General features: G+C 42.6%; 1 protein-coding gene and 1 long non-coding RNA gene across 2 annotated transcripts in view; one reads left to right on the top strand and one right to left on the bottom strand.

The window, feature by feature from the left end:
* Window positions 1-15,868, bottom strand: part of LOC133380220 (uncharacterized) — a 45,026-nt gene that overhangs the window by 23,207 nt on the left and 5,951 nt on the right. The gene's annotated exons all lie outside the window — the stretch shown is intronic.
* SOWAHA (sosondowah ankyrin repeat domain family member A) lies at window positions 4,616-8,616 on the top strand. The gene has a single exon (XM_061617043.1). It carries the CDS (start codon window positions 4,658-4,660, stop codon window positions 6,584-6,586), a length of 1,929 nt encoding a protein of 642 aa, XP_061473027.1. The 5' UTR covers window positions 4,616-4,657; the 3' UTR covers window positions 6,587-8,616.

The raw sequence follows: 15,868 nt of genomic DNA, 5'->3' as shown, positions 1-15,868 counted from the left end.
TGGATGCAGATCGAGGTAACATTTTCTCTTTACCTCTTGGCCAAATGCTAGCAATAGCTAAATGCTTGGCAAAATGCATGACCAGCTTCCTACATGGTTCTGTGTCAGAGATCTGGAGAACCTGTGGCCCTCCAAATGCTGTTAGACTTCAACTCCCATCAGCTCCAGCCAGCATGGCCAATGGGTGGAGGTGAAGGCAGTTATAGTCCAACAATATGGAGATGGCAGGAACAGGTTCTCTATCCTGTTCTATGCCTATTACTAAATAAACAACTAGTATTCCATTATAGGAGCCATATTTGTGTGTGAGGATAATGATCCTAGGACAGGAAGAAACTGCCAGGGGAGGGGGGGACCAGTGGCAGTTGGGGAGGAGGGAGGGCTATCAAGGCAAATAAGTTGGGTAGGAGAAGACAGCCAAGCAAGATATCCCATTATGTTTCTCACTGTGGAGTTAAGGACCACAGTATCTGTCATTTATTATGGGGAAGGGCCCACCTTTCCTCAAGGAACCTACTATAAATCAAATAAGCCAGATATTTATATAAGGTCTAGATTGCTACAAAACTAGTGTGATTTGGATACAAATATGAATCTTGTAAACCTTCTTGACATCCCCATTCTATTTCACGTGCTGTGGCTGTAGGGTCCCAAATCATTTTTCCTCTTTCCCCCTCTCCATTTGAGTATCAGAGTGCACAATCCACATTAGATCAGGAGTGAGGAACCTCAGGCCGGGGGCTACATGTGGCCTTCCAGCCCCAGGCCACACCCCTTATTGGTCCTGCTCTGCATCCTTTTCAAGTGCTTTTGTCTGACACAAATGTGTCTATGAACTATGATGATGCCTTTTGCTTGCCTCGATGGGAAGAGATATATGGGCCTCTGACATTTGGGTGGTTGGAATGTAGCCTACTAAGAACATAAGATGAACCCTGCTGGATCAGGCCAAAGCCTCATGTAGTCCAACATTTCTAACCTGAAATAAGCCCACAAGAAGGACCCAAGTACAACAGTGCTCTTCCAGTCTATGATTCCCAATGACTAGTGTTCAGAGGCAGACTGCTTCTGAAAGTAAAGGAAGAGCACAGCTATCATGATAGCCATCAATAGTTTTATCCTCCGTGATTTTGTCTAATCTTCTTTTAAAGTCATCCATGTTGGTGACCGTCCTACCTCCTGTGGGAGAGAATTCCATAGTTTTAACTGTACACAGATGAGTCACATCTGTTGCTCCATTCACTTCTTGCCCGCAATAGTGGCAAACTTCTGAGTTCTCCAGAACTCTTCATCAGGCAAGATGTTACACAAAGGTGGGGGAATGAGGAAAATTTGTTTAAAATGAAAAAGTACAAAATGTGGCTGATACTGCTTCCATAAGGTGAGCTTGTAGGCTCAGGCCACTTTCAGATTACCTGTTTGTTTTGAAACATACACATATAACTCCAAACATTTGTCACAGGCATAGGGCAAGGACCAATGTACACCACTTCACATCTTTAATACAAAGTCACTACTTTTAAAAGTATAAACACTGTGAGGGAGCAGAGGGGAAATTGACTGATTCATGGGGTAACTCCTGAAATTGCTACAGCATGATAATTGAGCAGTCTGTCCTTCTTTCCTTCCTTTGACCTGTTGGTTGAGCATTTATCCTGATTTATTTGCAGAGAGGTTAGCTTATGTTGTGTCAAAACAAGTATTAGCCCACACTTTCCAGTGCATTGCCCCATCACTTTCCTTATCACAAAAAGTTCAGTCTTTGGCGGAAATGAGTTTGTTGCACAAGACCTCCCAAGTAGCTATAAACTGCAGAAATTCAATGTGCCTGTATACGATTGGATCCTACCTAAAAATAGTAAAAGTCTGGAAGCACCCTCAGTTCCAAGGTGGAGATTGTAGGCCGCATGAATTCCTCTTACTATTGGGAATGGCTTCAACTCAGTGGTATACATGTTTTGCATGCAAAAGTTTCCAAGTTCAGTCCCAGGTATCTCCACATAGGGTTGGGAAAGACTGACAGTCAGTGCTGACAGTACTGAGCTAACTGGAACAATGGTTTCCCTTGGTATAAGGCAGATTCCTATGTATTCTCAGATCCTATGTATCCTACAGCCATCAGGTTACACACCTGAAATTCTAAGATAAAAAACAGTAATTGCTGCCCATTTCTTAAAGTATAAAGCCTGTCTCTTACCCAGATCTGTTCCATGCCTTTAACAAAACTCATTCATTATTCTTTGAATGGTTTCATGTGTGACAAGCAGAGCTAGTTTGAACAGAGCAGAAAAAGTGCATGTGCTTTGCCTGCAAAAAATCTCAGGTTCAATCTTGGGTTCAGGGGAGCATCCAAGGATCTCAGGTGGCAAAGTGGGAAAAATCACTGCCAGGGATCCGTGACAGTCAGGGAAGACAGTAATTGGCTAGGTGTACTGAACGGTCTAGTTCCCAATAAGGCAGCTGTGCCCAGCCCTGTGCACCTATTTGAATATATAATTGAAATGTGTATGTTAATAATAATACTAAAGACCAAACTAATGCAGGGAAGATGCAGAGTGCCTCCCCCTCTCAAGTGAGTAACTAAACCCCACCCTAAGAAGGTCACAGCTTCTCATTGTAGAAGTAAATACTGTGGTGGGAAAAACAGTAGAGAGGCAAGCAGAAGTCCTTCGACATATTGTGGAGTGGGCTGTCTGTGCCAGTGGCCCACATGGGAAAGCAAGTAGTGCCCTGATCTCATGCTACAACATCAAGAGATGGCAAAGCCAAATTAGACACAGAACTCCCCCAAAGAGCTACATTAGGCTCACACTAGCACCTTCATGTGATGACTGAATATAAATTATACATTATACAGCCACGAGAGCAGCTGTATACTATAGCCAGCATGGATTTTTCGCATTCTGCGATGTTAAATTGAAAATACCCCCAATGCCATTCTGCTACTTCCCTTAAGCTCATTTCAAAACAAAACCTTAAGTCCTGAACTCAGAACCGCTTGCTTAACAACCCTCTAAGTTGTCATGGTGATACACAAAACACTCAGAGAGAATCCAGAGTTCAAAGTGGAAAACAAGAGGGGGAAAATCCAGATCCCGTTGGACTTTTTTCTGTCAGTGGTCTCATAATTTGTTGAAATTAATTAAAAATCAGCCATTTTCACCATGTTACCACATTCTTCCAAGCTACACAGGAAGTGGATTGGACTGTGAAAAACCAAGCCAAACTGTGTTTGCATTTTGACAAATTTGTAGGGCAGTACAATATCTCAGAGAGGAGGTCAGGTCTCTGGCTCCCCTGATGCATTCACTATAGCTGCCCAATTTCCCTTCTTTTTAAAGTTTGATAGAAATAAATATCTGTTGGCTATAGGTATGTTCTTAAACCACAAAGGGTGTTTTTGCCTATTAGTGAATATGTATCAGGCAAGTACCTACCTGACTCAGGTATTTTCAAAGAGATCTTAATAAAAATCAACTGGCTTCTGTCATTCATGCCCAGCTGGAATCTCATTTGGATCACTCTGGTGCTCTCCTTGAGGGCTCTCCAAAGACATCAAAGTGGTACATAATGTGGCATCCCAATTGGTATCTGGGGGTTGCCACAGTGAACAAATATCCTCACATTCTGAAACATCTGTATATTTGTCAGAAGCCATTTCTGAACTCATTTCAAGGTCTTTAAAAAACTCAAAGGCTTGGGACTTGCCTGTTAGTAGAACCAGCTACTCCCATATGACTCTTCTCATAGCCTTAATTCTGCTGGGGGTGGGAGATCCATGCTCTGTGTGCCACTATCTTTGGAGGTCAGTTTGGACAGCAGAACGTTTGTTGTTGTGGCACTACTGTTCTGGAGATGAGCTGTACTTGGAACTCCAGTGTGAAGGCCATGTAAACAGGCAGATTTTCAAGAGTGTGAAGCTAATCCGCTTTATTATTTATTTATTATCCGATTTATTCACTTTTGTTCTGAAAGGGCAAATATTTCCTTGTTTGGAAAGTCATTCCATATAACCTGGTCAAACTTTTGAATTGTGTGATTATATGAAATACATATTTTTCTGTGTATTTTTATAGCGATCAGTTTTGCTTTAGGAGCTTGTAAATCATTTAAAGTCTATGACTGAGAGCTGGGATAGGGAACCTGTGGCCCTTCATTTGTTGCTAGACTACAACTCCCATTATTCCTGATCACAGGCTATGCTGGCTGGGGCTGATGGGAGTTGGAGCATGGTAACATCTGGAGGACTATCCTTATTGCCAGATCACGAACAAGTAAGTGCAGCAATAAGAGTGTGGGTGGATGGTCTGATAATCACGTCTTCCTCTGCTGCTGCTTTCACTCTGTCAGATATCGCTGATGGCAATTGCAGACACATATAATCTTCCTTACCTGGGCATACTACTGAAGCATGTCAAAGCAGGGTTACTGCTACCCCTAAACATATTTTTAAGGACAGCTACAGATGCAAACCTGCTCTTCTGCTTCTCGCATAACGTCTGCTAAACTGAGTACCACGTTGGATTAACAATGAGTTGATTTAGCTCATTGCGGTGGCGATGCAGCCGTTCAACCCGGGTCTTGCAACACTGCTCTCGCCGCAGGGAATCAATGCCGCTTGCAACGGCTGCCCAAAGAAACCGCAAGGAGTAAAGGAATGTTTCATTTCTTATTAAGGGGGGGGGAGCGCGGCTTACATCTATTTTATCCACGTGGGAAGGAACGGGAGATGCGCGCTTTCTGGGTGCAACCACTTGGAAAAGAGAAGCGGGGGGAAGAGTCGTGCGGCGGTGCCTGGAGGCTGGAAGCAGCCCTCAGGGTTTGGAGAGGCGCGAGGGCGTTCAGCCTCAGGTGTGTCTTCGCCTACAAATCCCAGCGACCTCAGCTGTGGGTGGCCTTTCCTTCTTCACTCCACCCCACCGTCTTCTTCGCCAGCTGGGAAAGGGCCAGACAGCCTCCTGCCCTCCCTAGAGGCACAGCGGTAGGAGCAGCAGGTGGCTGCGCCCGCCCGGCCGGGAGAGAGGGACGCCGGCTCTGTCTTCCGACTTCCGCGTTCATCCTCTCCGCGCTGTCCCACCGGGCTGAGGCGGGCATGGCTGAGTCCGAGCTGAGCCAGGCTGCCGTGCTGAGCTTCCTGCAGGAGCACGGCGGCAAGGTGCGCAATTCGGCACTGGTGAGCCGCTTCAAGCCGCTCCTGGAATCGCCTGGCGGGGAGCCCGAAGACCGAGCCCCCCTCCGCGAGCGCTTCAAGCGCCTCGTCAACAACGTGGCCGTCGTGAAGGAGCAAGACGGAGTCAAGTTCGTGGTGCTGAAGAAGAAGCACCTACGCGCCCTGGCGGAGGAGGAACCGAGCCCGGAGCCCGCCGGGGGGTGCTCTTGCGATACGGAGGAGGAGGAGGAGGAGGAGGAGGAGGAAGGCACAGCCTCTTTGGCGCCCACTTGCCATGCCAGCTCAGGGGGTGCTCCTTTCCCACCAGAGCAGGAGAGTGGGCTCGAGGGGAGCCTGGCAGTGCCTGTGTCCCAGTTGAAGAGCCTCTTTCAAAAGGAAGGCATGGAGGTGCCCAAAGCCCCTCGTGGCCAAGAGAAGTTGGCTCCTAAAGCTGCCCTTCAGAAACCTTGTATGTTGCCAGTGCGCTGTGTACTGCCTTCCAGCGGTGCAAAGGAACCCAAAGTCCCGACACCTGGGCAGCAGCAGCCTGAAGTCAAAGACTGGCTCCAGGAGGGGTCCTCTGCCATCACTCCCTCCACGTCCCCCTATACAAAGAGGCGTCAGTTTGATGAGACGGGGACCAGCTCCCCTTACCCGAGGAGGGTGCCAAAGTCACAAAAGGTGGGCGAGGAAGTGGACTGTGCCGCTACTGCTGTTCCACTGGAAGCTGCTGAGCACGAGTGGCTGGTGAAAGCCACAGCTGGCCAGTGGTCCCAGCAGCTTCATGGTCTGTTGCTGAGTGACAAGAGCCTGGCAAGCAAACGAGACTTCATGACTGGCTTTACTGTTCTGCACTGGGCAGCTAAAAGTGGAAACTGTGATATGTTGGGTAAAGTCATTGAGGTGGCTGAGAAAGGTGGCGCTCATGTCAATGTGAACTCCAAGTCCTATGGAGGTTATACCCCACTCCATATCGCTGCTATACATGGGCAAGAAGAAGTCATTGCCCAGTTGGTCAGGGATTACAATGCCAATGTTAACCTGAGAGACTACAGTGGGAAGAAGCCATTTCAGTATTTAAAAGAAGGCTCCTCTTTTGCAGTCAGGCATCTCTTGCGGGACCCTAATCTTCACACTGTCTCTGGACACAATGCCTCTGTTAAGAAGAATGCCAAAGTGGCTGCTTCTATTCTGAGTTCTACCAGCACTGTCCTGGGGCTTCTGTCTGATGACACTGCTTTCTATGAGCTAACCAAAGGCTTAAAGAAGCCTGCTTCGTTTAACAAGTTCCTTAATGCAGCCACAGCCCCAAGGAGGAAGCTGAAGTCCAGAGGGACTTTCTCCTCCTATTCTTCCTTGTCTGAGGCTGTGGAGGAAGATCAGGAGGAAGCCACAACAAAACGTAGACCAGTTTCAGAGTTGTTTTTTGGTCACTAGTCTCTGCCTTGCTTAAATCAAATAATATGAATACTGAAGCAGGCATACGTTGGTGGTTCTTGCACAGAAATACGTTTACCTTTGCTTTTTTGAATGTATTTCTCATTAGCAAGTCCAATGCAAGGACTGAAGGAACAGATTCTCTATAGGGTTGTATCTGAACATAGACAAATGTAGCCTCACACATTTCACTCAGAACAGTTTCACTGAGAAGAAAAAGTTACCCTTACTAAATTGATGTGAAACTTCAGAAATGGTTTTGGTTTGTTGGTCTGTTTTGATGAGTAAGTTCAATGTAGGATCTTCAGTTAACTTAACTGGATGCAAGTTCCATTAAAATCAATTGAGCAAGTAACGATTCATCCCAGGCATGACTGCCCGGAAGTAAGCCAATGGAACTTACTCCCAAGTGAGTATGTATAGGACTGCAGACTTGGACTAAAGGCTCTTACTTGGAAGTAAGTCCCATGGAAAACAAGGGGCTTCCTTTTGACTAAGCATGGATAGTACTGGGTCTGTATCTGAAAAGGAATGGCATAAAAGTGTCAATTTCTGACGGTTACCACTGCACATAAAGCAGAACATCTTGAATTAAAAACACTGTGTTTAGTTCACTGCATGCATATTTTTAAAGAACAAAATGTTTGCCTTATAGTCTCTTAAAATCTTCTGACTGGGAATAAAAAGCATTTCTGGGGATTTGTTACTTCCTAGCCAGCTCTGCTAAAAGAGATTAATGAGTTAATTAAAAGAAGTGCTCCCTTCCTAATGCTATGCCATATTTAATATTGAAAATGTTGAACTCGCTCTAACAGTTTGCATTGGATGCAGTTCTTATGAAAGCCACCTTACGTTCACAGGATCTGTGATTCCTGTCATTAAAAAGCCAGGAAATGTTATGTTACTGCAGTAAATCTGCACTTTGCTTTTTAAAGCCGATGCCAGAAATTCAAGATGTTGATTTTATATTATAGTTTTAATTATGTTTGAAAAGGGAGAATACATAATTTTAGTGGCATGCTGGAGAAGAAGGGCATCTTACTTTTTGAAAAAGAAATGTCATATAGCAAGTATTTGTCTATTGGTTTACTACATGCAGAAAACTAAGTAATGAAATTAAAGAACTAGCTTTAGCCAACTGAAAAAGAAAAGAGAAGAAAAAACCCTAGCATCTCTACCTCAATGTTACATTTATATTAAAGTATCAACTCAGGCTGAATTCCTAGGTCCACTTACCTGGGAGTGAGCCCCACTGAGTTCAGTAGGACTGAATTCTGAGCAGACATGGTTAGGATTGCAGCCTGAGGTATGTCTTGTTTTATTCAGAGAATCTATATAATGCTTGTTGCAAACTAGTAAAATACTGTGCAATTCTAAATACCATGACAATGTGATGAAATATACAGTCCTTTTTCCTTTCAGAAGATAATTTTTTTAAAGTGTAACAACAGGTAAAAATCTACTTAGGGTACATATTTTTATATGAGGAATAGACTAATGGAAATGTAACTCTTTGGACAGTTATTTTTATATTGCATACTTTATAAATACTGATATGTTTTTGGTACCTTTACAGTGAGGACCTTTTATTTCAACTAAGACTGGGAATATTGGATGTTCTATCAGCCATCTTTAAGCATGCAAAAGAAGTGTGCATCTCAGTTATGTAAATAAGTGGTGTACAGTGTGTCAAGTGATGTTTTAAGGAAGACATTGTGGCTCTGTAAAAATCCATACATTTTCAGCATGATGTCCATCTTGATTGGGTAATGCTCTGCTTGAACTAAAAGCCTTTTGTGAATACGGGTAATTATTGTCCCACTATAATAAAAATTGTATGGATGATTGTTTGGTGTAAATTTATTTTAATACAATAGACATTCAGTGGAGTTGTATGGAGACCTATAACCTGATTATATGACCTGATTTGCAAGTCACAGTAAACCACAGTTAACTTTAATACCAAACAAACAACAAGCTGTAACCAAGGTTTGTTCCTGCCTTACTGCTCATGGTTTGTTTGGTGGAGGCAAATCACAAGTCCAGGTTCAGGCATAGTCAAACCATGGTTTACTTCCCAAGAGCAGGGTAAGAGCAGAGCAGCTGTGATTTTAGTATGGTGCACTAGCAAGTTCACCTTTTAAACCATAGTTAAGCTTAACTGTGGTCTAAAGTGGTATATGAACCAGCCCTCTAAGGCTGCAATCCAATACACACTTACCTGGGAGTACATCTGAGTAGACATGTATTGGATTGCAACCTAAAACCATATTTGCACCTCTCTTGTGCTGTTTGTGCCGTGTGGAAATGCTGCTAATAGGGAATAAAATTTATGCTGCATTTTTAAGCAAAAGCCATTTTAAGCTCATGTATGTCAGCATTCTATACCATTTCCTGGAGGTAAAATCTTCAAACAGTATCATCACCTTTTATTAACAGTATTTACCAGTTCTAGAACAGGCAGAAATTCAAGAAATGAAGTTTCTCCTATCGTTGTCATCACATATAGAAAAAAGCCTCCCATTGACCTTTCCAAGTGGCCTCCTGTGGTAGAGCTGAGATTAAGAATTTAATGTCATCCATGAGGGTAGATAAGGTCCCTGAAGAAGATATGCATCCCCCCCCCAAGTTTTCAGATTGGATATAGACTGATAGGCTCCAACGTTATGAAAATTATTTACTTATATAAACTGGGTGGCCTCCTACTATAGTTTTTCTTTTAAAAAAGGAAATCCCTCTGCTCTATGGGAATACATGCCTATCAATCTTCTAGGTGTGGCTTCCTTCAAGTTATATGCTTGGTTCCTCCTCCAAAAGTTGCAGCTATAGAACAGTTAAAATTCTGTCATTGAAGAAGAGCAGACTGACTCTGGGAAGGCTCAGAGTGTGATAGATCAATCTTACATGTTAAACATTTAATCTCTAAATACATCAAGGGCCCAAACATTGTTGCCTTTATTGATTTTACATTGGCCTTTGATCTAGAAAGCAAGGACCTGCTGTGACATAAGACGGCCACAACCAATATTGCAAAAAGGTTACTATGCTGCCTTATACAGATGTTATGTCATAAATAAACTAGGCATATCTGGAAGGGAGATGATATCCTGCATCTGGGCTCAAAATGTGTTTCAACGCAATTATACTGAATAAGACGTTCACTATTTATTATTATGCCCACAATTTGCTGGCCCAAGGGACTTTTAAAAAAATCAAACATTTCACAGTGCCTATATAAAACACCTCAACTCAAGCCACGTGACCAGTTTTATATTACATGGTGGTATTATTTGCCACAGGAAATGCTTGCATTCTTGTTCATTAACTTTGTTCATGATTTTAACTGATGTTAATTGTTTTGATAATTATTTTATTGTTGAGGTTTTATGTGTGTGGTAAACATGGTATACAGATTTTTAGTTACAAAAGGCTTTTATGTATGATGTCAGTGTACAAAGTACAAAAGCAGAAATGGGAACTTATTGTAAGATAGTTCCGTTAGTAATACTGGGGCCGTTATTAAAGCCAAATGATAATTACAGTGCAAATGATAATAATTACAGTGCAATCCTATGCATGTCGACTCAGAAGTAAACCTAATTGAGTTCAAGGTGGTTTACTCTTAGATAAATGGTATGGCACTGCAGTCTAAAACTCAAAGGATATGTCACCCTTGCATTACTGAAGTTGAATGGCATAATGTAGGTCCAATGGGTATTCTATGTTTGTAAGCTCTGCAGGTTGAATCTCAAGACTGGGGCTCGTAAAGTCTGATACATGCAGGAGTTATTTCACCAAGTAAAAATGGTTTGTTTGCTAACAGAACTAGGGTCTCCTTAAACAATTCTTCATGGACTGCTGTTTCTTTGCACTGCCTTAAGAAGCCATACATTTTCTGTTAATGCTTACTTTTTAAAATCCATTCTGCTTCAGCAAAATGGAAAAAAAACAGGCTTGCATACCTAATTACAATAGCTTGCTTGTTAAACCCTCCATTGGATGTTTTACTGGAGCATTTTGAAATTCTTTTCAAGGTCAGTGGCTCTCGGAATGTTATAATATCAACCTTGTATTAATAAATTCAGGACTACTTTCTGGTTGCTTATGTGTACATGCACATAGTAGACTTTACTGAAGTATTTCACAAGTTGTTGTATTTAATCTGCTCCAGAGATGAATAGATAAAAACTATTTCTGTTTCCATTCTTAGCAGATAAGTTTAAAAATAGCAACCAAAATCCAGCATGGACTTAGGGCCAAACCAGAGTTGACAGTGCCAGACATGAATTTTAAATTCAGTTGTGCCCCATTCATACAGTAAGAGAAGTGAGTGGTGGTCCAGTTTTAACAGTAAAAGGGCAGATGAATGAAAACAGTCTCCTGCCTGCTACTCATCACCTGTAGTCCTCCTCCCTAAGAGCTTTTATTCCAGCTGAGCTCATTTTTATATGAGAGCTTGGCTAAGGAGAAAAGCACCCAGGGGGTCCCTGGCCATGTGCCCCTTTTGCTAGTAAAAGTGAGCACTCCAAGCCCCTCTTTCTATGTAAAATGAGTGTTTGTGGATTTGTAGAGGGAATATATTTGCTTGCTCATGGGCATGCAAAGGCTTTCTCCAGTAAGACTGACTTGTTCAAGGATTGAATTTGGAAAGATGAAAGCAGGTGCCGCACAAACTTAACATGTGTTACATTTGTAATGTTTTATGAGAGATATCCGACAAAGTCATCCTTGGAGAAGATCCATTATAGTCAATGGACTGATTTCATTGGGTGTGCTCATGAGTAAGACTAACATTGGATATCGCATTATACTATTTTCAAGCAAACTTTCTAGTAGTTTTCTGTAAAGAAACTAGTGAAGCAGGGGTTTCTTAGAACTAGAGTTGCCAGCTTTACACAGTATTCCTACTCATAATACATCCATTGAAATTAATGGACATGTCTAACTTAGGTCCATTAATTTTAATGGGTCTATGCTGAGTATAACTTTATTGACTCCAGTCCTGTGCTTGTATAAATTACATGACCAGCAGAACTATATTAGTCACATCAGATGACATTTTGGCATTACTGCAAAAAGTTTCAACATGCTGATTTTTTTTACTAGCCCCATACCTATGGAAGTCATGCAAGCGTTATCAGGAAAAACAAAAGCTGGCCATTCTACTTAGATCACAAGCAGTCCTTATCCATTTTTTTCTTAGCCATTTGAACTATGTTGTAAAGTGTGGTAAAAACCTTGCAATACAAACGGAAGGGGTTTTTTACCTTAAGACTTTGCAACTTTCAATTATACTATCAAGGAGAGTTAAAATCTATCTACCCTTTTCCTACTGTTCTTTGAGTCTCTAGTGGACCCACTTCAGATGGTTTATTACCCATTTCTAGTGAACAATGACATTAATTCAGTTTCGTTATGTAAGCTGTATGAGCAGTAAATAACACCATTCTCATTGTACTAAGAGGAGGAGTTCTGCACGAGCAAATTATATATAACTACCACGACTGGAAGCTAAAAACAACCCTTTATTCTGAATGTCTCTTCTATGTGTTTTAGTTTATATTATTAAGGGAACATAGCAATGAATGCCCATCAATTTGCTTCTTTCAGAGCAAAGAAAATATATTATCAAATTCATATGGCACATTTATTCTGTGCTTGCAAGAAGGTAAAACAGTGCACATAATGTGCTGCTAAGTATTACAAAATGAAGTGCTCCATTGCTTGTCTAATTTTGATTATTTTGATAGGACTTCACCCTTGTAACTGTTAAGAGGTTTAATGAGTCAGTGGGTAATTCTGAGGGAGTTGAATCCCAACACAGCTTCCTTTTTTATTATAAAATGTGTGGAATTAATCCTTTGGTTTTTGTACTGACAAAATTCTCATCAAATAAACTAGTCATTTCCTTCCATTAAAAACATCCCAGAGAATTTAGTCTATGATATTGAAATGTGTGAGAAAATACTTATCCTATAACCCAAGGCAATTATTTTGTCATGCTGTTAATAAAATAAACTCCCCCACTAAAAGTTAGTAATGGAACAATTCTATTCACATTTCACCAGGACTGGAGAAAACACTAACACTTACACCAGTGGAATAGACCCCATGTCCAATGTGGGCTCAGCCTGGGAAAGGAGGATAAAATACCAGAACTAGAAAATAGGGGAAGAGGGAGGAAATTGCATGAAAATGGGGGCAGGTATTGCATAAAAACCACAGAATGACCCTAGAGATGCTGGAAATACCTGTAGTGACAACCAGCCAGGGACTGTACCAATTGCACTCATATGTTCACATGTGAAATTCATGACAATAGGGAAATGCCCCCAGCACATATCCTTGCATCATAACCCCACAAGAATGCTACAGTGCTCCACTCTATCAGCCTCAGCGGCTCAGCCTGCAGTGCCCCTATGGCAGCCAGTCCCCAAGTGTACAACATAAAGGGGAGGAAGGACAAGACCAGGGCCAGTACTACCATGATGCAGAGTGAGGGAGCTATGCCAGGTAGCAGATGCTGAGAGGTAGAGATATGTGAGCCATGCATTCTGCCCTGTGCCCCCTAAGCTAGCCTTAAGGACATAAGAAGAGCCTGCTGGATCAGGCCAGTGGCCACCCAGATGCCCATGGGAAGCCTACAAGCAGGATCTGAGTGCAAGAGCACTCTCCCTTTCTGCGATTTCCAGCAACTGGTATTCAGAAGCACACTGCCTCCAACTGTGGAGGCAGAGCATGGCTAGTAGCCTTTGATACTGTTAGGATGCACACCTTAACGTGGTGAGGGGGTTTGAGAGTGTTGAAGAAGCGGAGAGCAATGCCGTCAGGAGTCTAGACCAAGAGGCTAGACTCCTAGCAGGGGCACCCAAGGCGGAATGGTCAAAGCTGAGACACCAGACTAAGATGCATCCAAACTCAGAGGAAGGCAATGGTAAACCACCTCTGAATACCTCTTACCACGAAAACCCTATGAACAGAGTATCCAAAATGCAACACGAGATAGTGCTGGAAGATGAGACCCTCAGGTCAGAAGGCACTCCCCGAGCTACTGGGGAAGAACAAAGGACAAGTACGAGTAGCGCTGTGACTAATGACGCAACTGGGTCAAAGCTGAAAGGAAGCCCAGAGGCTGATGCGCACAGATGCGAAAGGAGAGTCCGGAGTTGTACGACGCACACAATAGGTACATGGAATGTGAGAAGCATGAACCAGGGAAAGTTAGAAATTGTCAAGCAAGAAATGGAGCGTATCAACATTACAATACTTGGCATGAGTGAATTAAAATGGACAGGAATGGGACATTTTCAATCAGGCAACTACAAAAAAAATTATGCAGGAAATGAGAAACCAAGAATAAACGGGGTTGCTTTAATAGTGAGAAGTGATGTAGCAAAAGCAATTAGGAGCTACAATGCAAGGTCTGAGCGAGTGATATCAATGAGATTAAACAGGAAACCTATTAACATAACCATCATCCAAGTCTGTGCTCCAACGTCAAATGCAGAAGACGAGGAATTTGAGAAAAAAATTACGCAGAAGTACAGGAGGAAATTGATCACACACCAAAACAAGATATGATAATCATGGGGGACTGGAATGCAAAAGTAGGGAACAGAGAAGAACTAGGAATTGTGGGGAAATGGGGCTTAGGAAACAGAAATGAAGCAGAATAAAGACTTATTGAATTCTGTGAAGCCAGTGATTTGTTTCTTGCCAACACATTTTTTGAGCAACCAAAAAGACGACTGTACACGTGGACATCATCAGATGCTCGATACAGGAATCAAATTGATTATATAATTGGAAACAGAAGATGGAGAAGTTCCATACTCACTGCAAAAACAAGACCAGGAGGAGACTGCGGTACAGATCATGAACTGATCGTATCGAAAATCAGAGTAAAGCTAAAAAGAACAAAGCACTCATAACGCCAAAATACAATTTAAATAACATCCCAGAAGAATATAAAGATCAAATAAGGAACAGATTTGAAGTTTTAAACTTAGTTGACAGAGAACCAGAAGAACTATGGACTGAAGTCAGGGACGTTATCAGGGTAGAATGCAAAAAGACAATACCTATAGTTAAAAAGAGAGAAAGACCTCAATGGATGACTGAAGAAACTCTTAAAATGGTTCAAGAGAGAAGGAAAGCAGGGTGGGCAGCCTTCCTGCTTACTGGGATGGCGGGGGGGGGCAGGGCAGTGGTGAGGTCAGGGCTGTGCAGGCTGAGTTGCACTGAAGCCCTGTATGTGATGATGTAGTGGCTGTTTGTTCTGTTCCCTGCTTCCAAGCTGTGATCCTGCAAGGCAAAAGTGCTCCGGAGCGTTTGGTCAGCAGTTACAATGGCTGGAGTGGAGTGTCTGGCCTTTCACAAAAGAGACTGTAGGCAGGGATGAGTGCCTCCCCAGTGTTGGGGGCAAAAAAGACTGTTAGAGCAATAAAGTTCACAGAAGACACAGTATTCACACATGGCTGAGGAGGTTTGGGGAGACAGTTGCAACAGTTAAAAATTGCACAGTTACACCAGTTTCACCTTGGTGGCCCACTCACCTGTGGTGTATGTTAGGGAAGTCTAAAGTAATAAAGATAGTGGTGCTGGAGGCACCCACCATCACTAGAAAAAATCTTAATTAAAAAATAAAAAAGTTGATGGTTGCAGTCTCATTTGCCCTGTCATGTCAGGTGCTGATGCACGGCCTGAGAATGTGTTCCACCTTCTCTTGCTTATCTGAAGCATCCATCCTGAAGGGGTGTTTCCCTTGTGTGCAACATGGGACCAGAGAGACACAGCCACATGCTGCACACCATTACCTGAGTTGTGATCTTCCACTGTGAGCTTTATATGCTGGTAATAGTGTGCTGTGATTTGGTGCTAAGTTACACCATATCTGATACTCTCTTGTGACAACATGGGCAGGGTGGTATTAATGTGGGGATAGCTTTTTTAATTTCCCCCCTTAGAGTCAACGGGGGTGTAATTTCCTGCACCTGGTCTAGGAATGGTGTTAAGTTGTGCTACCAATGGGAGTGTCTGTGAATTGGATGTGTAGAGGATACAGTGTTAATGTGTTCCTCCTCTGTTCCACTTACGTTGCACTCACAACTCCATCCCATTTTAGCCATTCCACTAGTGTAGTCAAGGTATTCCACTGCCATATCTGTCATGGGGAATGGCATATCTAGCATTTCACTGAATCCTATAGTCCTTTGGCTGGTGGAACTTAAGTATAGGATTATACTCTTAAAATTGGTAGGAGAACCAATTTATGCAGAACCC

This window comes from Rhineura floridana, chromosome 3, assembly GCF_030035675.1.
Source record: "Rhineura floridana isolate rRhiFlo1 chromosome 3, rRhiFlo1.hap2, whole genome shotgun sequence".
NCBI classification, from domain to species: domain Eukaryota; kingdom Metazoa; phylum Chordata; class Lepidosauria; order Squamata; family Rhineuridae; genus Rhineura; species Rhineura floridana.
The sequence above is the reverse complement of the archived record's forward strand: the minus strand, read 5'-3'. Positions and strand labels throughout refer to the sequence as shown.